We start from the raw sequence: 23,064 nt of genomic DNA on the forward strand, positions 1-23,064 counted from the left end.
CTAATTATTTTTTTTAATTTAGAAAAAAAAACACCCAAAAATCAATCTTAAAAAATAAATATCAATATTCTGATAATGAAGCGTATAAAATTATTCCAAGGATTTATTTGTTACAGTGACATTACGCAATTTGATTGTTATTGAACGTGCGGCGTAACAGTTGCGTACTCTATTGCTTTGCTTTCTTCAGAGTTTATCGATAAAAAATTAGCATATTTTAAATAAAAAATTATTTATTTTATTTAAACAACAATCTAGTAAAGCCTGAAATTAAATACATATTTCTTCACAATTTTATTAAAAATATTTATTTTTTTTATCTACCATTTTTATTTTATAAAATCACAATATGTTTATCGTTTGAATTGATATAAAAAAATATTCCCTTATAACCTAACATTATATAATAATAATAAAAATATATTTTTCGCAGGTAGAAATTAAATATCGCAGCTGGGATCAATAAAATTATTTTATTTCAACTGATACCGATGTGTTGTGTATCTTCGCTGACCATATCTCGGATTTCCTTAATAACAAAAATAATAAATTAATAAACACAAGGCTTCTAATTGGTAATAAACATAATAATTAATTTTTAACAAAAATAGTGAATAAATAAACAGAAAAAAAAATTAACTTGAATCAAGAGAAAAATTTTTGAACCAAGAAAATAATTTTTATAAATTTAATTGTCTTAATTAAAAACAAATAAAAAATTTTTTTAATTTAATTGTCTTAATTTAAGACGAAAAATAATTTAATAAAATAAAATTTATTTAAATAAAAAAAAAAATTCTTAATTTAAAATTTTTACAAAATGAAAAAAAATTGACTTAAATCAAAAGAAAAATTTTTGAACCAAGAAAATAATTAAAAAAAAATTTTAATTGTCTTAATTAAAGACAAAAAATAATTTTTTTTAATTTAATTGTCTTAATTTAAGACGAAAAAAAAATTAATAAAATAAAATTTATTTAAATAAAAAAAAATTCTTAGTTTAAAAATTTTTTAAAATAAAAAAAATTAATTTGAATCGAAAGAAAAATTTTTGAACCAAGAAAATAATTAAAAAAAAATTCAATTGTCTTAATTAAAGACAAAAAATAATTTTTTTTAATTTAATTGTCTTAATTTAAGACGAAAAAAAATTTTTTTAAATAAAAGTTATTTGAATGAAAAAAAAAATTTGTTTAAAAATTTTTAAAAATAAAAAAAATTAGAAAAACGGTAGACCCTGAAGGCCATCCGTGCAACTTCCCGCTCATTTCACACCTAGGTACTTAAAATTGCACTAATGATGTTTTTGAGCTCTCCGAGCTCAAAAATACCATTTATGTGTTATTTTGAGCTCTCTGACCTTAAAGAGATAACTTTTTTATGCTTTTAAAAAGTCTGATAGAAGTTTGATAAAACACAATTTTTCAAATTTTTAAACCGCAATAACTTTTGAATGAATGAACCGATTTTTACGCGGTTGGCGGCGATCGACGTGGTTTTTTTATGTTAAGAGCTGATTAGTTTTTTGAATTGATCGGTAGAGCCGTTTAAAAGTTATTCCAAAAAATGTCGGAGTTATGTTGAAAAAACACTTGTTTCCAAATATTTCGTCGAGGGTATCTCTCGAACCAATCAACTGATTTTTACGTTCTAGGCGGCGATCGACGCAGTTTTTTAAGCTCTAAAAATTATTTTATTTCATCAAAAACGATCCGATAAGAAATGTCGAAGTTATGTGAAAAAAACACTTTTTTCGGTTTTCTTTCGTTCACGATATCTCTCGAACGAATCAACCGATTTTGACCGGATTAGCGGTGATCGACGTAGTTTTTCAAGGTTAAGGGCAGATTAGTTTTTGGAGTTGATCAATCGAGCCGTTTAAAAGTTATTCCAAAAAAAACACTTTCAAAAATGATTTTTTTCTTATTTTTTTTGAGATTTTTCAAAATTCCTCAAAATCTATCGGTCCGAATCGGTTCAAATTCTCAGGAAATCTAAGTTTGAGGGAACTCTTTAGAACGCCGTTTGGTTGGTTCCGATCGGTTTAGTCATTCAAAAGTTATAAGCGATTCACATACTTACACACACACACACACACACACATGCAGACATAGTGACAACCTCGCGGGGATAGTCAGGGAAGCTTCCTGTGACCTTCAAACGTCGAGATCTGATGAAAACTCGATTTTTGCAAAACGGGGTGAAAACAATAACTTCCCGATTTTTGAAAATCTTCGATTTTCTTAGCGGGAAGTTAAAAAAAATTTCTTAATCAAGAAAATAATTTTTAAAAATTTTATTGTCTTAATTTAAGACAAAAAATAATTTAATAAAATAAAATTTACTCAAATAAAAAAAAAATTCTTAGTTTAAAAATTTTTCAAATTTTAAAAATTTTTCGAATAATTTTTTTGATTTAAATTAATAAATAATCAAAATTAAATAAATTAATGAATAATAAAAATTAAATAAATTAATAAATAATAAAAATAATTTTCTTAATTGAAATTAATTTTTTTTTCTGTCTAGATACCTGAAGTCTTTGACTGTGAGCTTCTCTATCTTTCCCCGTGTCTTGATTAGACAAAATTGAGGAGTCAGCGGGATCAAGCAAGCCAAAAGTCCAGCCGCCTTCTCCATCAAACCTCAGCACAAACCGATGATACTTGGACAGTGAAGAAATGCGATGTGTTATCGTGAGTAAGGTAATTCCGCGCTGCTTGGCAGTTTCATACATGGACCCCTCAACTTCCAGGCTAACAGCGCTGGTGCACTCGTCCAGCAACGCGTAGTGCGGCGCGTGGTAGAACAACCTCGTCATAGCGAGTCTCTGTTTCTCGCCGCCTGACAAAGTCGAGTCCCAGTCGCCCATCGCGTCCAGTCCGTCGGGCTCTCTCTCGGCCAGCGAGCGCAAGTCCACCAGGTCCAGCAGCTCCAGCAGCTGCTCGTCCGAACACTGGTTAGTGTTGCTGTCCGCTGGGTAAGTTATTTGCTCTCGAAGACACCCCACTGTCATGTAAGGCTTTTGGGGGATGTAGAACATTGATGGTCTTCCGGTTCGGATTGACCAGGAGTCCGCTGGTCTTGTCAGCGTTCCTGCGTAAACTGGCCATAAGCCTGAGATTATACGGAATAGTGAACTCTTTCCACAACCATTGGGTCCAGTTATTAATAAATGGTGTCCTGGGTTGATCTGAAGATAAAATTAATTAATTAATCAATTTAATTATTTATTTACTTATTTTATTAATTATCAAATTTATTTTTTTATTAAATAATGACTTTTGTTAAATTGCACTGTATTTTCTTAACTATTGACCTTTTTAAAGATATAAGCTCGTCCTGATGTTACACTCATCAAGAGCTTTCATTTGAGTACCCACATGCATTTTTGATATATTTTTCATATATACATATATATCATATATATAAATATATGAAAAATTGATGTGGGTACTCAAATGAAAGATCTTGATGAGTGTAATATCGGAATGAGCTTATATTTTTAAAAAGGTCAATAATTAAAAAATTATATTGTATTTTGTCAACTTATGATATTTTTAAAGATATGAGCTCATCCTGATGTTACACTCATCAAGAGCTTTCATTTGAGTACCCACATCAATTTTTCATATATTTTTCATATATACATATATATTATATATATAAATATATGAAATATATGAAAAATTGATGTGGGTACTCAAATGAAAGGTCTCGATGAGTGTAATGTCGAGATGAGCTTATATCTTTAAAAATGTCAATAATTCACAAGATATAAGGTCATTTCTTATTTGAGTATCTAGAAATATAAATTTTTCTTCATCACATTAAGATTAACTGTCACTTGACCAATTTTTAATTTTATTTAACAATTAAATTAATTATAAAAAATTAAATTTTTAATTTTTAAAAATTTCTAAATGTCAATTTTTTTTGCCATAATTTATTTGTCAAAAAAACTTCCAAAAATTATGGAATCTGCTAAATTAATTCTCATTATTTCTTCATGTTAAATATAAAAAATTAAATAAATAATTGTAATTTGTAAATCATATAATTGATTACTCACTTGTATCGTCAAACTAGAAATAATAACTTCACAATTGGGCGTAACAATTGGGACATCACTAAGAGCAATACTACCGTCGAGGCTCTCACGAACGATCCCCTTAATAATCGGCGAGCCATCTTTGAATTCAAGTAATGTCTTTGGTGATGAATTAGCACTGCTATTAGTACCGCGGAATTGCTGATTTACTACAACAGTACGCTGGTATTTACATAATGCCGCGTCCTTGAATATGTCAAGCATCTCACTGACTCGGTTCGCGTACCCAGCTAATGCTACTAATTCCTGTTAACATTCATAATGTTATTAATCATCCAAATAACAATAGTTTAAATACTTCAAATAATTTATGTCTGCGTTAATTCTTTAAATAACTTTTAACAATAGTGAAGAAATGTATTCATAGATAAACTTGACCTTGTAGGATGACATAAGACGTTCAACAGCGTCAGCGCCAGAACTCAGAAGATTCTTTGACGTTGTTAAGTAACGTGTACGTTCACTTACTGCTCCTGAATATTCAATTAAACAAATTTTTATTAATTATCACCACAATATTATTGTTTTTATTAAAATTATTTTTTTATAGCCTATTTAAGTATTCGAATCTTATGTAATTCATTTTTACTAGCAACCTGGCAATCCTATGTGATTGCCGTGACTTGTGAACTATTAATAAATAAAATTTTGCTAACTAAATAATGACTTTTGTTAAATTGCAATGTATTTTCTTAAATATTGACGTTTTTAAAGATATAATCTCATCGTGATGTTACACTCATCGAGACCTTTTATTTGAGTACCCACATGCATTTTTGATATATTTTCATATATACATATATATAATATATATAAATATAAGAAATATATGAAAAATTGATGTGGGTACTCAAATGAAAGCTCTTGATGAGTGTAATGTCGGGGTGAGCTTATATCTTTAAAAATGTCAATAGTTTACAAGATACAAGGTAATTTCTTAATTATTGACATTTTTAAAGATATAAGCTCATCGTGATGTTACACTCATCGAGACCTTTCATTTGAGTACCCACATGCATTTTTTATATATTTTTTATATATACATATATATAATATATATAAATATAAGAAATATATGAAAAAATGCATGTGGGTACTCAAATGAAAGGTTTCGATGAGTGTAACATCAGGATGAGCTTATATTTTTAAAAATGTCAATTGTTCACAAGATACAAGATAATTTCTTAATTATTGACATTTTTGAAGATATATATATCTTATAAGCTCTTGCTGATGTTACATTCATCGAGACCTTTCATTTGAGTACCCACATGGCAATTTTGATATATTTCATATATATAGTATTTATGAAATATATAAATATATAAAATATATAAAAAATTGATGTGGGTACTCAAATGAAAGGTCTTGATGAGTGTAACATCGGGATGAGCTTATATATTAAAAAATGTCAAGAGCTCACAAGATACAAAGTCATTTCTTAATTATTGACATTTTTAAAGATATAAGCTCATCTCGAAGTTACACTCATCGAGACCTTTCATTTGAGTACCCACATGGCAATTTTTATATATTTTATATATATGGTATTTGTAAAATATATAAATATATAAAATATATGAAAAATTGATGTGGGTACTCAAATGAAAGGTCTTGATGAGTATAACATCGGGATGAGCTTATATCTTTAAAAATGTCAATAGTTCACAAGATACAAGGTCATTTATTAATTATGTATATAGAGGTAAAGCATTTTTAAATAATATATGTATTTATGTAAGAGTGTATGTTTATAATTAATTGTAAAAAACATACCGTCAGAGTCTCTATTGTTTGGTGATTTAATCGTTGTATAGAGTAACGGCATTGCAATTACCAAGAGACCAGTCCCCGACCATACATACTTCATTAGAAATTGCTCCAACATAATGTACCATAATTTCATAGCCAAAACTTTCCTCAAATGGACAGTCAACGATCTGTATGCGGTGCTTAAATAACGATGCTCGGTATTATGACCGCCATAAAATGCAATCTCCTCGGCGTGAGCACTAATACGAGCGTGCGCTTCACGTAGCCTTCCACGACGTGAGGCTTCTTCGGCAACTAGGTGACCAAATCGCGGTGATGTAAGCCGAAGTACTTGCCCGGTTACCGCAATAACAACTGCTGCCAGTAATGGACCTATTAAATTAAATAAAAAACATTGTATTAGCTAAAAGATTTTACCAACAACAAAAGAAATATTACTAGTGATTGTTATTATTGTAATTAAGCGATGAGTTTTTTAAACTCATTAGTGATTCATGTTTTTTATTTTATTTAATAATAGTAACTCAGACGTGAGCTAAAGATATTAAATTACAGTGATAAGATAAATATGTTTTTGTTAATGGATAAATGAGTAATGTGTTAATGATTGAGTGATAAAAAATTTCATTTTACAAGTTATAAGATTTGATGATTCTTTTTGCATAACACATTAATAAATGTAAATCATAATGATGAGCTGTTTATTATTATTATAATAATAATAAACTTTTAAATAAAGTACAAAGTTATTATCTAGTTACTTTAAAAAAGACTATAACTTCTAAAATATCAATTTTATCAAGCAATTATATGACCAAATTGTAGCTTATGAAGTTTCCTATAAAAAATATTCTTATACTATATAGTAAATTAATTAGTGCTCAAAAAGTGAAAAATGATAAATTATCATCTAGTCATTACAAAAATAATTATAACTTCTAAAATATGAATTTTCTCAAACAATTATAAGACCAAAATTGTTGCTTATAAAATTTCCTTCAAAAAAATGTTTGCATCTTATGGGGATATTTTCATTATTTTAGAAGATATAGTAACTCAATTAGTGCTCAAGATGTGAAAAATTAAAAATTATCATCTAGTCACTATAAAAATGAGTATAACTCTTGAAATATTGATTTTATAAAAAAATTATGAGACCAAAATTGTAGCTTATTAAATTTCCTATCAAAAATGTTTTTATACTATGGATCTATCTTAATTATTTTAGAAGATATAGTAACTTAATTAGTGCTCAAAAAATGAAAAATGAAAAATTATCATCTAGTCATTATAAAAATGACTATAACTTCTAAAATATGAATTTTATCAAACAATTATAAGACCAAAATTGTTGCTTATAAAATTTCTTACAGAAAATGTTTGTATCTTATGGGGATATCTTCATTATTTTAGAAGATATAGTAACTTAATTAGTTCTCAAAAAGTGAAAAAATGAAAAATCATCATCCTGAATATTAATTTTTGGGAAAAGTTGTAAGAATCTAAAATTGTAGCTCATTAAATTTCCTACAAAAATGTTTTTATACGATGGATCTCTTCAATATTTTAGAAGATATAATTAAATATATAACTAAGATAGTGCTCATATAGTGAAAAATGAAAAATCATCATCTAGTCATTATAAAAATGACAATAACTCCTGAGTATCAATTTTTGGGACAAATTGTAAGAATCCAAATTTGTAGCTTATAAAATTTCCTATAAAAAACGTATTTATACTCCGGGTCTATCTTCAATATTTCAGAAGATATACAAACATAATCAGTGCTCATACATTGAATAACAATAAAAAAAATAATTTTTTTCCCAAACTAATTTAAATTACCTGGAACAGTTCTAGCACCCATGCGCGATGAGAATGACATAAGCGCGATCCCCACAAGCGCACAATCAAGAAGTGGCTTGGTCAAACTGGAGTACAAATGAGCCACGGAGCTCGCTAATTCGGATAAATCATCAGTCAGTCTTTGTTCAGCACCACCCAACCGATTGTCCAGAGCGGAGACTCTGTAATAAGTCTGCTGACTCAAGTACATTTTGTACGCGTACTGCACCAGTCTTTCTCTGCAACAAAGTCATCATCATCATCATCATCATCATAACAAACGCAGTGACTCACAAGAGCAAACATTAATTAAAAAAACAAAAACAAAACTCACCTGAAAGAAAGTGCAAGTCTGCCTTCGAGATACCGGATAGCGGAGTTGACAAAGGTGGCAGGAAACGCGATGGCGAACCAGCGAGCCAGCATGAGAAAGAATCCACGGACGTCTTTCAGGACAATTCTCTTGACTATCTGGCCTTCGAGCGTGGCTACGTAGACGGACAAGAAGGTGCGAGCAAGAAGAGTGACCGTCGCACAGGTCAAGAGTCCTGCTTCTTTGGATCGCCAACCAGGTACCATTATCCTCAGCAACTGGATCAACTGTCTGAGGAAGGCTTTGTCCAGGCCCGCGTTGCTCTGTTTATTTTTAACGGGCTTGGTGTTCTTGCAGCACTTGTTGTTCTTGCATTTGTTGTCCACTCCATTTTCCTTTGTCTTGTTATTATTACTGCTGTTGTCATTGTTGTTGGTCTCCAATTTGCGCTTGACTCTTACAATGTGAGGATAAGTCAGCTTCAGTAAGTAGAGTGTCGTGACAACACCAACAACACCACGAGTAAGTGTCTCCTGTCTTATCCCACATGTTTGTGATGTTTTATTTATTAGCTTTGAAAATACCGACGACATAATTTTTAATTATTTAATTATTTATTTCATTGGGAAAATTCATCAATTATTAAATAGATTTGTCAATCAAAAACAACAAACTCAATTAATAATTAATTCCCGGTGAGCATGTGGTATGCTCATGACTTTATCAGTATAAACATTAAACAAACGACACACACTAATCGGCAACCAGCTGGCAACTGTACTAGTCTTCTTTTGCTTTAACTTCCATTCCCTCTCTTCTCATACTGCTGGTGATTCTCCTCACTCCACCGAGCGTCTCAACAATCCTGGCCTATGCGTTGCCAACGATAATATCCGTCCTCCTCTGACTCTGATACAATTTGTGCTCCATTCTCTTATTATTATCTGCAGTTTGATGTGCTGCTGATACACTCTATCTGTAAGTATTGTATGTATAGATAGACAGATTGCTATTATTTGTATCTTTATATCTAATATAATTATTTTACTGGACTTGGATCTGACGTTATTACTATCTTTCTACTGCTATGCCCTCGCCCTTGCACTCACTCTTTTTTATTTAATGCTTTTTATTCACTGATTCTTTTGCATCATCGTCATTAAAATATTAACATCATATTTATAAGGCAATTTCCAGTGGAAAAAGTTACTAATACTTGAAGAAAATTTTATGATTAATCCGATATTTATTTATTTTTAGAATTTTTTTAACAAATAAATTGAAAAAATGGACTTGTAGAAATTTAAAAAAATTAAAAATGCAATTTTTTTTAAATAATTTTTTTGTTAAAGAAAATTTAAAAATTGTCAAGTGACAGCTAAATTAAATTTCATAAATTTAGCTGTCACAATTTTTTTAATTTTCTTTGATAAATAAATTATGGCAAAAAAATTATTGAAAAAATGGACTTGTAGAAATTTTTAAAAATTATAAATGCAATTTTTTAAAAATTGTTTTTCAGTAAAGATTTATTTGTGAAATAAAATTAAAAAATTATCAAGTCACTGCTTACTTTAATATCATATAATTTTTTATAATAATTATAATAAAATTTAAAAAAAATGAAATTTCTTTTAATATAATATAATTATAAATAAAGAATTATTTTTTTTTAATTGTACTTCAAAATTTTTCAAATTTTCTAAATGTCGAATTTTAAAAGTTAGTTTAAAAAAAAAATTTTTTTTAATTTTCAGAAGTCAGCTGATTTAATATGAAAATTAAATTAGCCGACATTTAAAAAATTTTAGAATTTTTTTTTATTGAAAAAATGATTACAAAAAAATAAAAAAAAAAATTTTACGTGTAAAAAACTTTAAAAACTGTAAGTGCAATTTTTAAAAAATATTTTTTTGTTTTAATTTAATTATTATTAAAAAAAAAATTAAAATACTCGGCTATAAATTTAGATGATATTAAAGTTAGCTGTAACTTGACCATTTTTTAATATTAGTTAACAAAAAAATTTATTCCGAAAAATTTTTTTTAAAAAAAAAATTGCATTTTTTAATTTATTAAATTTTCTAAATGTCAATTTTTTATCCAGTAATTTATTTATTTAAAAAATTATTAAATATCTGCTAAATTAATTTTCATTAACTTTAGTATTATTGATAAAATTAATTATATAATAATAATAAAATAATTACATAAATATTTAATAAAATTGACAGTTTTATTTTCAATATCACATAGAAAAGTCACTCCTTAATTTAAATTGATCTGATGACACTCTATTATCTAATCAAGAGTACAACTGGTGATATAAATATAATCTTCCAAGAATATTACGTATAAATTTTTTGTTTTTAATAAATATTCAACACTATAATTGCAAAGTGAAGAAAAAAAAAGTTAACAACCGTCTGAAGTCATAATACAAGTTATGTTTATTCTTTATTTAAAAATTTTATTATTATATTTTGTTAACGATTATAAAATACCAGGGAAAGTAAACAGCTTTCGGCAAAATGCACTTGTGCATACTATTCTGCGGGTCCCATTAATTCTGTTAACTGAGAAAGTAAAAGTCGTTCAATGAAAGAGTAAATGAAACAAGACGTTTTCTTTTAGCGGCAATGATCGCAACACTTTCATTTCTTCTCTGTTACTAGATTACTCAATACAATTTTTTTTCTTTTTCTTTTTCTTTTTTTTATTCATTTTACTCCAGATTATTTCGTCGGATTAAATAAAAATATAACTCGGTAAGTATAATTAGGAATTACCGCATATATGCATAGTCCAGATGCGAATTCGCGGAATGACCATTAGATAGTAAACATGTATTATAAGGCAATATGCATTGCAGTTGATCATTTTCTCGAATAGTCATGCAGTTGTGAACGGACGTAAGACACCAGGAAGTCGGTTGTCATAGAGACAACACGCGAGCTTCTTTCAACCGCAGTAGAACGGTTTAACTGCATCAGTAAAATTTAATAAATTTCTTCCTTATTTTTATTTACATTTTTATTTATTGCTGATCTCTCGGCAATCAATTGTACACTTTTTTATATTACACACAGTAATTACAATATTATGTACACACTTTCTCTTTTTTTTTTTTTTTCTCTTTTTTTTTTTTTTTTTTTTCAAGTGTCAAATACAATAAAACACTTTACATTAATTTTTTACTTGATAAAAAATTTTAACAGATGAATTTACATTAATCTTTAAATCAAAATTTTATATAATAATAACTGACATTAAAGTTAGCAGTCACTTGACCATTTTTTAATTTTTTTTAACAAATAGATTTTTTCTAAAAAATTGTTTTTAAAAAATTGCAATTTTTATTTTTTTAAATTTCTACCTGTCAATTTTTTTTTTGTCATAATTTATTTGTTAAAAATTAATTTTCATTAATAATAAAGTTAGCCGACATTTTTAATTTATTGATTTTGCTTCGTTTATTAAATTAGAACTAAAAAAATTTTTTTTTAAAATTGCACTTACAGTTTTTCAAATTTTCTACGTCAAATTTTTTTTTTAATAATTTTTTTCAATAAAAAAAATTATAAAAATTTTTGGATGTCAGCTAACTTAACTTTCATATGACCATAAAGTTAGCTGTCACTTGATTAATTTTTAATTTTATTTAACAATTTAATCAATTCTAAAAAAGTATTAAAAAAAAAATTGCATTTTTAATTTTATTAAATTTTTATAATTTTTAAGTCCATTTTTTCAATAGATTCTTTTGCCATTATTTATTAAAGAAAATTAAAAAAAATTGTAAATTTAACGTCATAAGTTTACATAATCTTTAAATCAAAATTTTATATACAATTTTAAACTTTAATTTTTTTCTTCATTATTATCTTTAATGCATAAAATGCATATTTATTGAATAAAAAATTGACAGTTATTCGGTAATTAAAACTTTTATTATTATTATAAAAGTCACATAATAAATAAATGCATTATAATAACGCTTACGTTAAAATGTTATTTTATTGACATTAAACTGTAAAAAAATAATACAGCTTATTCTTTAAGTGTATTATCTTGAACTTTATGACCTATTAAATTACCTAAGATCCGAAGAAACACGATGATTATTTCTTCTTGGTGGATTAAGCAACGCCATAAATTATGCATTAAATTTAATACTGCTTTTTCATTATGTAAAAAATAATGTTACTCATTAATTATAAAAATAAATATATTTTTTTTCAGTATATTAATATGAGGTACGTTCGAGTATTTTGAATTAACATTAGCATTAACATGGTTATTACGTTTGTATTAAATACAAATTGGATGATTGTATAAATTAGTAGAGGTCTGGTGATTGAAAAGGAATGTCCGATAAAGACGGCAGTCGGGTCTCAGCTGAGTCCAGCGGGTACGACGGAAGTGCCTCGAGGATCCGAGGTGGTGGATGTTTCTTCAATGACGTCAGAGCCGGAGGCGTCCCCGGAGACTTATCGGGGTTGTCTTGGACCAACCAAGCGTTGAAAGCTCCGACAGGTCTAACAGTTTTAATTGCTATGGGTTGTATCGGTATTTTTCCCGGGACCTCGCTAATGCTAGGTGCACTGCCCTGCAAATTGAGGGCATTCAACTGGAGATAGCCACTCGCAGAGTCATCCGAGCCACCTGATTTACTGATACGTCCGCTGGCCTCTATTATAATAATTATATAAACAAAAAAATTATTTTTATTTATTTATCAGATATTTGATAATTTTAAAAATTTTTTTAATATTTTTAACAAATAAATTATGGCAAAAAAAAATTGTAGAAATTAAAGAAAATTTGATAAAATTAAAAATATCATAATAAAGTTAGCCGACATTTTTGATTTTGCTTAATTTATTAAATTAGAACTAAAAAATATTTTTAAAAAATTGCACTTATATTTTTTGAATTTTTTTACAAATGAAAAATTTTTTTTAAATTTTATTATAATAATTTTTTTAATAAAAAAAATCATAAAAATTTTTAGATGTAATTTTTTTTAAATAATTTTTTAGAAAAAATTTTATTAAAGAAAATTAAACAATTTTCAAGTGACAGCTAAATTTAATGTCATTTGTTAAATTAAAGCTGTTATTTTAAAGGCACTGAAGTTAACTGACATTAAAAAAATTATTAATAGAAAATTTTTTAAGTATTTATTGTAATTTATTAGATTAAAATTAATTTAGATTTTTGATCATTTTAATAATTATTTTAACAAATTATGGCAAAAAAATTGACATTTAGAAATTAAAAATTCTATTTTTTAAAAATAATCTTTTTGGAACAAATTTGTTTAATAAATAAAATTTAAAATTTAAAAATTAACAGCTGTCAGCTAACTTCACTATAATAAATTGTACTGAACAGATCCGCCATCTTGTTTGATAATTCCAACTCAAAAATTATTTATTTAATTTTATTTAATTACTTACTGATATAAACTCTAAATAATTTTTTGCTAAATCTAAAACTCGGCAAAATTCTAATCAAATTTATTTTCTTCAATTATCTCCAAAATTAATCGATAAAGTCGATGCTGAGTTTACTAAAAATCCGACATCATAACCTCAAATTTTTAAAAGTATAAATTAAAAAAATACAATTTTTTTTGTTGAATAAAATTAAAAAATTTTCAACTGCTAACTTTCATATCCCAAAAAAGTTGCTTTAAATAAATTAATATTAAATCATCAATAATTAATTATTAATTTATGCGACTGTCAATGAATAAGAAGAAATACTAAAAAAAATAAATAAAAATTTTTTTTAATGATTGTAAAGTTAGCTGTCACTTGACTATTTTTCAATTTTATTTAACAAAAAAATTTGTACCGAAAAATTATTTTTAAAAAATTGCATTTTTAATTTATTAAAATTTTTTTTTTTCATTTTATTTTTATGCAGTAATTTATTTATTAGAAAAATTATTAAAGTTATTAAATATATGCTAAATAAATTTTCATTTTTTTTTAATATCTAGAGTGTCAAGACAATGAAAAAAATTAATAAAAAACAATTACCAAATGTTTTAGCTTCACGAGCACGTGCAAGTAATTCATCAATTCTATTTCTGCGAAAGTAAGTTCCAGCAATGTCTCGCCATTTGGAGCTCTTGGCCTCATTCACCCGCGACTCATCATCACTGTTATGCTCATCGTCATTATGTTCGCCGCTATTGTTGCTTCCATTGCTATTATTATTGAGATCTGCTTTGAACCTAAAATTACCGTCGCGGGTCAAAGGTGGCGGCGGTGGCAAAGGTATCCTGAACGATGCGTCAGGTAATCTCCAGCGATTTAAATCGTCGCTCCAAGTAGCCGAGGAGCGGACCGCCACGAGGTCACGGAACGGACAACCTGGCCTCAGATAAGGTATCATAGCTTCACATATCTGTGTTGCCAGCAGCTCACGGCGCAGGAGTTCACGTCGTTCCGCGTCCCAGGATGCCTACAAAAAAAACCAAGGATATAACGGTACACTTTAATGCGCCAGTGTTCTACTATCTACAATAACTATCCAAGCTAGTTTAATCTGTCTACCATAACGGTTTATTTTCTCAATAAAAATTATTATATACTGTGTATTAAATCCACTAGACATGTATACCATACCTGCAAATCCAGTGCCTCAGCTTCGAGCTGTTTTGTACGCTTGGCCATTCTCTTCAATGCGTCCTCAGTTGTCCTCAATTGCCCGTAGACTTCGAATGCACTCCCGCTGCCATCCTGAGCGCTAGCTTCTAAAGCGGCGGCTAAAATCTCAAGTCGTCTTCTTCTTCTTTCTCGCCTTTTTCTCAGCTCGGTGTTTCCTTGAGCTTCACCGCCAATCGTCAGCCGCTCTAACCTAGTGATGTGAAGAAAAGCATAAGCTCGTTAATTGACCAAATAGAAAAAATTACCACAGGTCATTTTTTTAATTTAATGACGATTTTCATGAAATTATAAATAAAACAACTTGAAAAATTATTAAAAACTTGACCACAAAATTTTTTATAGTAGTTTTCTATTTAAGTAGTTGAGCAAGCCAGATTTGTTTATTATCTTCAGAATTTTCAGATAAATTTTGTGGACGTATTGATAGATATAGTAATCGTTTTTTAATAAATAATCTGTAGAATCAATTTCAACAAACAAATTTCTGAAGTCTAAAAAATTGATCAAAAAATGACCGAAAAATTTTTGACTGTCATTTTCAATTTAAGTAGTAGCGGCTGCCCAATTTTAAAACACAGTTAGGGTAGAAGTACCGTTTATGGCTATTTAATGTTCAAATAAACGAAAGAAATTGATTTATATTAATAAACCATTACAAACTCAATTTGTTTTAATGTAAATTTTTGAAAATTCAACAAAAATATGGTTATAATATTCTAATTTTTATTTATAAATTAATTCAAATTTTAACTGGCCAAAAACAGTACTTCTACCCTACTACATTTCTTATAAATTTAAGAGCTTAATTTCAAATAGGGTAGAAATACCGATTTTGGCCATCTTAGGGCCATTTTTGGCCACTTGATATTTTAGTGAATTTGTGAAAAATTTAACTATTCAAGTAGAATTTTTATAGAATTTATGAATTAGTAAATTTATACGAATTGAATTCATAGAGATCTTTTGCGCTTATAGAAATATTTATACAATAACTCTACTCTATTTTTTCTTTAAAATATTTATATTTAACTATTTTTTATTCATAAATCAAATTTTTTATCAATTTGGCGCGCAAACTTTTTTTGAATAAGAAAAATTTTTAAAAATCTTAAAATTGTCAGTTTACTGTGTTTTAAAATTAGGCAGTCGCAGTTGAGCAAGCCAGATTTGTTTATTACCGTCTGAATTTTTAGATAAATTTTGTTTTGAATATTTAAAATATTTAGGTTGCATATGAAATAGATTGGTTTGTTTCTTTTTTTGAGGGAGAAATTTTCGTAAAAATTTAATTAAAATAAGGTAAAAGACCCAGTTATTAACACTGGCCTAGTTATTGACACTTACAATTTTATTTTATTTAAAAAAAAAAACAAATCTAATCTAATAAATTAATAAATATAATTTTTGAATTATAAATTTTAAGATAATTAGTTTTATGAGAACATATTATTTTTTTTAATTAGAATAAAATTTCAAGTGTCAAATAACTAGGCCAGTGTCAATAACTAAGCAGAAAAAAAAATGTTCTTGAATCAAGTATATAATTTTTAAGAACTTAATATTTTTGTTTAAGGAAATTTTACTTGATTTAAGAATTTTTCGTCTTGATTCAAGACAATTACCCTCTTCAAAATTATATTCTTGGTTCAAGAATTTTGCTCTTGAATCAAATTAATTTTTTTTTCAGTTTAGGTCTTTAACCTTAATATAATCATTAATTAAAATGTAATGTGTCTCTCTTGTGTATAATTCACTGTAATTACAATTATTTTTACTGGCCCTGTTAATTAACGGCAAAAGCTGTTGGACCTAAGTGTAAACAAATAAATAAAAAAAAATGCTCATGAATTTTTGTGACTGACTAAAAAAAAAATGACAAAAGTTAAAAATGACCGTCATTTCACATCACCAACGCTAACCTCTTCATGACCTCTTTTTGAGCTGCTTCCCGTTTTTTGCGCCTGCGTTCATCGACTTCCCTGCTAGTCATCGGCAAGATCTTGCTGTTCTCCAACGGATCAGTGTCATTATCATTGTCTTTGGTGCCTTCATACCGACTCCTCAGCGCATCCAGCTCATCCCTGAGTTTCTGGGCAGTGCTAGTGTCCTCAGGCTCTCTCTTAGCTCTCTCAGCTTCTTCCCTCTCCTCATAGTCTTCCTCGTAATCAGCAGTCTTGGGCGAGCTCTCCAGCAGCTTCCTCAGCCGCTGCAACTCAAGCTGGTACTGCCTTAGAAGCGCGTCCTTGGGATCTTCATTGACTACAGGTTTGTTTTTGATGCACCGAGCTCTTGCGGCGTACCTGAGAGTGCTCAGAGTTTCTTCGGCGTCGACGTCCGCCGGGCTGATGCAAGCGATCATCAGGGTCCGGGCATTCCCACCCAAGCTGTCGCGCAGCAGCCTGGTCAGCTTGCTGTCTCTGTAGGGCACGTGTCTGCCGTTACCAGCTGCCAGGGCACTGATAACGTTACCCAGCGCTGATAAGCTCAAATTTATGCTCGCTGCTTCCTTTAATCGATCGCCTGTTGCTCCGGTTCTCGCTTGACGCTCCGAACCGGCCAGATCTACTAAATGTAACTGACCTCTTCGCACGGCACTGCCGCCCTTTTTCCCACTGCTCTCGCCCATCGCCAATGCCTCCAGGGATATTGTCAGGACCGCGTGACTTCGCGAACTGGAAGCATTCATTTTTGTAAAAGCTGCGACACGTTTTTTGTCACCCTGCTCTACTAATTTAGCACACTCGGATGCGTTTTTTACTGTTACTTCGCGCAATCCGCCAGCTACGTAAGTTCCTCGCTGAGGATCTTCTTTCAGCTGGAGAGCACCTTCGACTAGATTGTCCTGGAATTGAGAGAATATTTCATTTATATCTTGTGAACTATTGACATTTTTAAAGATATAAGCTCACCCCGACATTACACTCATCGAGACCTTTCATTTGAGTACCCACATCAATTTTTTATATATTTCATATATTTATATATATTATATATATGTATTTATGAAAAATATATGAAAAATTGATGTGGGTACTCAAATGAAAGGTCTCATTGAGTGTAACATCATGATGAGCTTATATCTTTAAAAATATAAGTTTACAAAATATAATGTAATTTCTTAATTATTGATATTCTAAAAGATATAAGCTCACCCCAACATTACTCTCATCGAGACCTTTCATTTGAATACCCACATCAATTTTTCATATATTTATATATATGTATATATGAAAAATATATGAAAAATACATGTGGGTACTTAAATGAAAGGTCTCAATGAGTGTAACACCAAGATGAGCTTATATCTTTAAAAATATCATAATTTGACAAATTACACTATAATTTCTCGATTATTGACATTTTTAAAGATATAAGCTCATTCTGATGTTACACTCATCGAGATCTTTCATTTAAGTACCCACATCAATTTTTCATATATTTCATATATTTATATATATTATATATGAGAAATATATAAAAAAGTCATGTGGGTACTCAAATGAAAGCTCTTGATGAGTATAACATCTTTATGAGCTTATATCTTTAAAATCATCAGTAGTTAAGAAAGTACAGTACAATTTAATAAAATTCACCTGCAATAAATCTCTCATACGCTCATTGTAAATTTCCAGGTAACTCAGCAGCGCCAGGTACCGAGTATCAGAACTAGCTGTCGAAGTTGCCTCAAATATGTGCTCCAGAGTGCGTTCGATGAACCCGTGCATCGTGTGAGACTTTCCACACCCTGTTTGCCCGTAAGCAAACACAGTCCCATTGTACCCTTCGAGAACTGCTTCGACGATCACCGAACCCACGTCTTCGTAGACCTTCTCCGTGGAACATTCCGGGCCAAAGGCCGCGTCGAATTGGTACACTTTGCCCGAGCCTCCGGTGCCTTCGAGGGTGCAGTTCTTTGAAAGTGGGTCGACGGTGACGGCATTCTGGAATAAGTTTTATTTTCTTTATCTGGGTTTTTAATCTACAGCGTAAATGGTTACAATCGATCGCACTCCCACGTTTCTTTGCTAGAAGACAAACATACCATGTGCATCTTTGACAGAAATCGATTAATTGGGTATAAACTACCTGCTATGACATTTTAGCTGTAATGTCGATCTAAACTGGAATATTAAATTTTTAAATCGATCTTTACATACTGAAACTAATTAATTATTAGGGGAGTTTGCAAGTTCACAATCGTTATGACCCTGATATGTCGCAAGGACAATTGATATTATGTTTCAAGTCTAGACTAATATAAATTGTATACATGTAAGTTTTTAAATTACTGGGTGACAGGCTTTTAATATACGGAAGAAATATTATTTTATTATTTCTTCTTTTAATAAATAATTATCGCTAAATATGTTATGATAAAATTTATAAAAAATTTCTTTAAATAAAAAGAAAATCAAAGAAGAAATATCATTTTATTCAAAGAAGAAGAAATAGTAAAATAATTGCTAAATATTTTACGCTTAAATTTATAAAAAATTTTTTTTAAAAAAAGAAAATTAAAGAAGAAATATTTTATTAAAAAAAAAAAAAAAGAAAATCAAAGAAATATCATTTTATTATAAGAAGAAATAAAAAGATGATATCGCTAAATATTTTACGGCTAAATTTATAAAAAATTTTTTTTCAAAAAAGAAAATCAAAGAAGAAATATGATTTTATTAAAAGAAGAAATAAAAAGATGATGTCACTAATTATTTTATGGCTACATCTATAAACTTTTTTTTTTTTTAAAAGAAATTCAAAGAAGAAATATCATTTTATTAAAAGAAGAAATAATAAGATGATATTATCGCTAAATGTATAAAAAATTTTTTTTAAAAAAAGAAAGTCAAGGAAGAAATATCATTTGATTAAAAAAAAAAAAAGAAAATCAAAGAAGAAATTTAATTTTATTAAAAGAAGAAATAATAAAATAATCACTAAATATTTTACAACTAAATTTATAAAAATTTTCTTTTAAAAAAAGAAAATCAAAGAAGAAATAGCATTTTATTAAAAGAAGAAATAATAAAATAATCACTAAATATTTTACAACTAAATTTATAAAAATTTTCTTTTAAAAAAAGAAATATCATTTAATAAAAGAAGAAATAATAAGATAATATTATCGCTAAATTTATAAAAAAATTTTTTTTGTGAAGAAATTACTTCTAATTTTAATATATGTAATTTAAATGATTTGAATTAAATATATCGCTTATATTATAAGTAATATTATAATGCAAAACAAATTTATTAATCCAACTGGTTTGTCTAAAGTGAGGTTATGCAATGATTGTGTCATAAATCAAAATCCAGATTGTAAAAGTAACCTCTTTTTTATCATAACGTATTGAGAAATTACTCAAATCGTAATGATGGTTTTTAATAATGACTTTATGTCACGCATCGAATCCTCGAGCAAATCATCTAGAAAAAACATAATTTATGATAAATATTAAATTATATAATACTGATTTATTGATAATAATTTATCTGTAAAATAAAGAATTTAAATATTCTTATCTAACTGAAAAATATTAAATTAAATAATTCATCTGTATTAAATAATAAATTTTTAGTTTATTCCATAAATATTAATAAAAAAGTGTTTTGTCTAGAATTTATCTTAGCAATAGGTCACTATTTCATCGATTTAAATTCCTAGAGTTCACCACAAGATCAATAAATTAAACTATCTTATCTTGCGACTGTAAACAGAGCTAACAGGAAGCATATACAGCGTACAATATAGTTAATGACAACAGATAAAAATGCAGCGTCGTTCTTCATAACATAACAACACATTTGCGTGTTTGACCATTAGGTCGCTAGGTTACACCGCTCGATAGCGATGACGATTTATCTATAATTATTTACAAAAGTTATTGGGCAAAAACTCGTCTCAATACATGACACTACAAAAACACTTGTCATATTTGACATCTCATTTACCTGATACCCCGCTGACAGCTCTTTTTGAGACATTGGCCTACATCTCACCGCTACCATCACTGACTCACTCATCTGAAATATTAATATAAGTAATATAATTACTTAGAATATCAATTTAATTAAGTATTATTTATCAGTTTAATAAATTAAATTATTTTTAGGTTTAGTGACATCAAAAATTGATCTCATATTTTGGGTTCGTCGGTTGACCTTGAACTACTCAGCCGCTCAAGTGAACTGCTGGCCTAGCTTCAAAGCGGGAGTCACAATTCAGGAGGAAAAAGAAAGAAGAAATACTCAAGTGCAAAGGTTTTTTAAATCAAGTGAAAATTAGCAGACATTTTTTAATTTTTTAAATAAATAAAAATTGAGTAAAAAAAATATTTTTAAAAAATTGCACTTAAAATTTTTAAAATTTTCTAAATGTCAAATTTTTTAAAATAATTTTTATCAATAAAAAAATTATGAAACTATAATTAATAATAATAAAGTTAGCTGAGATTTTTAATTGATTGATTTTGCTTAATTTATTAAATTAGAACTAAAAAATATTTTGTTTAATTGCACTTACAGTTTTTCAAATTTTTTACAAGTGAAAATTTTTTTTTTATTTTTTTGTAATCATTTTTTCAATAAAAACAATTTTTAAATGTCGGCTAACTTAATTTTCATCTAAAATTAGCCGACAGCGAAAAATTTTTATTTTTTTTTTATTAATTGAATTAACAATAAAAAAATATTTTTAAAAAATTACACGTAGTTTTTCAAATTTTTTACATGTGCAATTTTTTCATTTGATTTTTTTTTAATAATTTTATTGATAAAAAAAATTCTGAAAATTGTCGGCTGTCTGCTAATTTTATTTTCATAAAAAATTCTAAAAATTGTCAATGACATTAAAGTTAGCAGTCACTTAACAATTTTTTAATTTTATTTGAAAAAAAAATTTACCCCAAAAAATAACAAAAAATTGCATTTTTTATTTATTAAAATTTCAACATGTCAATTTTTTTTTGCCATAATTTATTTGATAAAAAAAATTCTAAATATTATTTCGCGTTACAAATGCCATAAGGGCGTACCAAAAAATTTTTTTCGGGAATCGACGTAGTTATGCCTAAAACGGACAGAAATGCAAAAAAAAATTTTGGTACGCCCTTATGGCACCCAGGGTACCTATCGAAAGCCATAAGGGCGTACCAAAAAATTTTTTTTCTGGAAACAATGTATTTTTACTTGAAACGCGTAGAAATGACGAAAAAAAATTTCAAATTTGAAAAAAATTTTTTTTTGTCATTTCTACGCGTTCAAGTAAGTATACGTTGTTTCTCAAAAAAAAAATTTTTTAGTACGCCCTTATGGCTCCCGGTAGGTATCCTGAGTGCCATAAGGGCGTACCAAAAAATTTCAAATTTGAAAAAAATTTTTTTTTGTCATTTCTACGCGTTTCAGACATAACTACGTCGATTCTCGGAAAAAAATTTTTTATACACCCTTATGCTTTTTCAAGGGTATTTTTTTCGGGATACGCCCTTATGGCATCAGTAACGCGATTTAACATCTGTTAAATTTATTTTATGAAAATAAAGTTAGCCGACATCTAAAAATTTATATGATTTTTTTTTTATTAAAGAATTATTACAAAAAAATTTTTTTCATTTGTTAAAAACTTCAAAAACTATAAGTGCAATTTTTAAAAAAAATTTTTAGTTATAAATTAATAAATTAAGCAAAATAAAAAAATCAAAAATGTCGGCTAACTTTATTATTATATTTATTTTCATAAAAAATTCTAAAAATTTTCAATGTCAGCTGATTTAATTTTCATTTTAACCAAACAAAAATGGTAAGTACTTGTACTTATAATAATTTTAGTGTTTTAATACTTAAAATTATTTACTCACGTTGTTATTTTATCAGATACAGAGGGTAGATAGAACGCGACGACCGCGTGACCGAGTCTTTGTGCAAGAGTTATGACCTAAATATTTTTTAACAAGTAACATCACTTTTCAAATATTAGTCCATTGTCTCTTTTGTAATTATTGCTCATTAATAAATTATCCTGGAACAATAAATTTTAATTAATATTAATGTAAAATTTACTTTTTAAAAAACTATTTTGAAAAGAAGAAATACTTAAAAAAATTTTACGCTTTTATTTATGAATAACAATACTAAATTTACCGTAAAATTCGATGAACTCTGAATTGATTGCATTGTATATGCAATAATTGTGAAATTAAAAGGATCAATTATTCAGCGGCAACGTTTGTTTCTAAAGAGTTAAGTGGAGCAAAACTGCACTGACAGTAGCATACAAACTAAAACTATCCTTTATTATCGTGTTAAATCCTCCTACTCTATCATGCAACTATTTAATACA

General features: G+C 27.9%; 2 protein-coding genes across 5 annotated transcripts; both read right to left on the reverse strand.

Moving 5' to 3' along the window:
- Nucleotides 1-340: 340 nt before the first annotated feature.
- On the reverse strand, nucleotides 341-13,411 carry LOC123272037 (ATP-binding cassette sub-family D member). 2 transcript variants are annotated; one of them, XM_044738645.1, is made up of 9 exons: nucleotides 13,400-13,411; nucleotides 8,903-8,908; nucleotides 8,065-8,676; nucleotides 7,731-7,969; nucleotides 5,888-6,256; nucleotides 4,490-4,584; nucleotides 4,073-4,357; nucleotides 2,534-3,193; nucleotides 341-529 (listed from the first exon to the last, which is right to left on the reverse strand). In XM_044738645.1, the coding sequence occupies exons 3-9, from the start codon at nucleotides 8,634-8,636 to the stop codon at nucleotides 479-481; spliced, it is 2,271 nt and encodes a 756-aa protein (XP_044594580.1). In that variant the 5' UTR covers nucleotides 8,637-8,676; nucleotides 8,903-8,908; nucleotides 13,400-13,411; the 3' UTR covers nucleotides 341-478. The 2 variants fall into 2 exon arrangements, with proteins under 2 accessions (XP_044594580.1, XP_044594578.1); XM_044738643.1 differs by lacking the exon at nucleotides 13,400-13,411 and having other exon boundaries at nucleotides 8,065-8,920.
- LOC123272036 (osmotic avoidance abnormal protein 3-like) lies at nucleotides 12,258-22,983 on the reverse strand. Of its 3 annotated transcripts, none has more exons than XM_044738641.1 (8): nucleotides 22,833-22,983; nucleotides 22,583-22,743; nucleotides 20,679-20,750; nucleotides 18,320-18,667; nucleotides 16,646-17,568; nucleotides 14,685-14,916; nucleotides 14,094-14,520; nucleotides 12,258-12,735 (listed from the first exon to the last, which is right to left on the reverse strand). In XM_044738641.1, the coding sequence occupies exons 3-8, from the start codon at nucleotides 20,748-20,750 to the stop codon at nucleotides 12,383-12,385; spliced, it is 2,355 nt and encodes a 784-aa protein (XP_044594576.1). In that variant the 5' UTR covers nucleotides 22,583-22,743; nucleotides 22,833-22,983; the 3' UTR covers nucleotides 12,258-12,382. The 3 variants fall into 3 exon arrangements, with proteins under 3 accessions (XP_044594576.1, XP_044594575.1, XP_044594577.1); XM_044738640.1 differs by having other exon boundaries at nucleotides 22,866-22,982; XM_044738642.1 differs by lacking the exons at nucleotides 20,679-20,750; nucleotides 22,583-22,743; nucleotides 22,833-22,983 and adding an exon at nucleotides 18,769-19,030.
- Nucleotides 22,984-23,064: the final 81 nt, after the last annotated feature.

Source organism: Cotesia glomerata, linkage group LG9, assembly GCF_020080835.1.
Source record: "Cotesia glomerata isolate CgM1 linkage group LG9, MPM_Cglom_v2.3, whole genome shotgun sequence".
NCBI classification, from domain to species: Eukaryota; Metazoa; Arthropoda; class Insecta; order Hymenoptera; family Braconidae; genus Cotesia; species Cotesia glomerata.

What these genes read in the sequence shown, in the direction of transcription:
- LOC123272037 (XM_044738645.1), bottom strand. Translation starts at nt 8,636, where the DNA reads ATGTCGTCGGTATTTTCAAAGCTAATAAATAAAACATCACAAACATGT. An exon ending in AGACTTGCACTTTCTTTCAG is followed by an intron (nt 7,970 to 8,064) that starts GTGAGTTTTGTT and finishes ACTTTGTTGCAG; the next exon opens with AGAAAGACTGGTGCAGTACG. An exon ending in GGGTGCTAGAACTGTTCCAG is followed by an intron (nt 6,257 to 7,730) that starts GTAATTTAAATT and finishes TTAATTTAATAG; the next exon opens with GTCCATTACTGGCAGCAGTT.
- LOC123272036 (XM_044738641.1), bottom strand. Translation starts at nt 20,750, where the DNA reads ATGAGTGAGTCAGTGATGGTAGCGGTGAGATGTAGGCCAATGTCTCAA. An exon ending in CAAAAAGAGGTCATGAAGAG is followed by an intron (nt 14,917 to 16,645) that starts GTTAGCGTTGGT and finishes TCACATCACTAG; the next exon opens with GTTAGAGCGGCTGACGATTG. An exon ending in TCGTGAAGCTAAAACATTTG is followed by an intron (nt 12,736 to 14,093) that starts GTAATTGTTTTT and finishes TTATTATAATAG; the next exon opens with AGGCCAGCGGACGTATCAGT.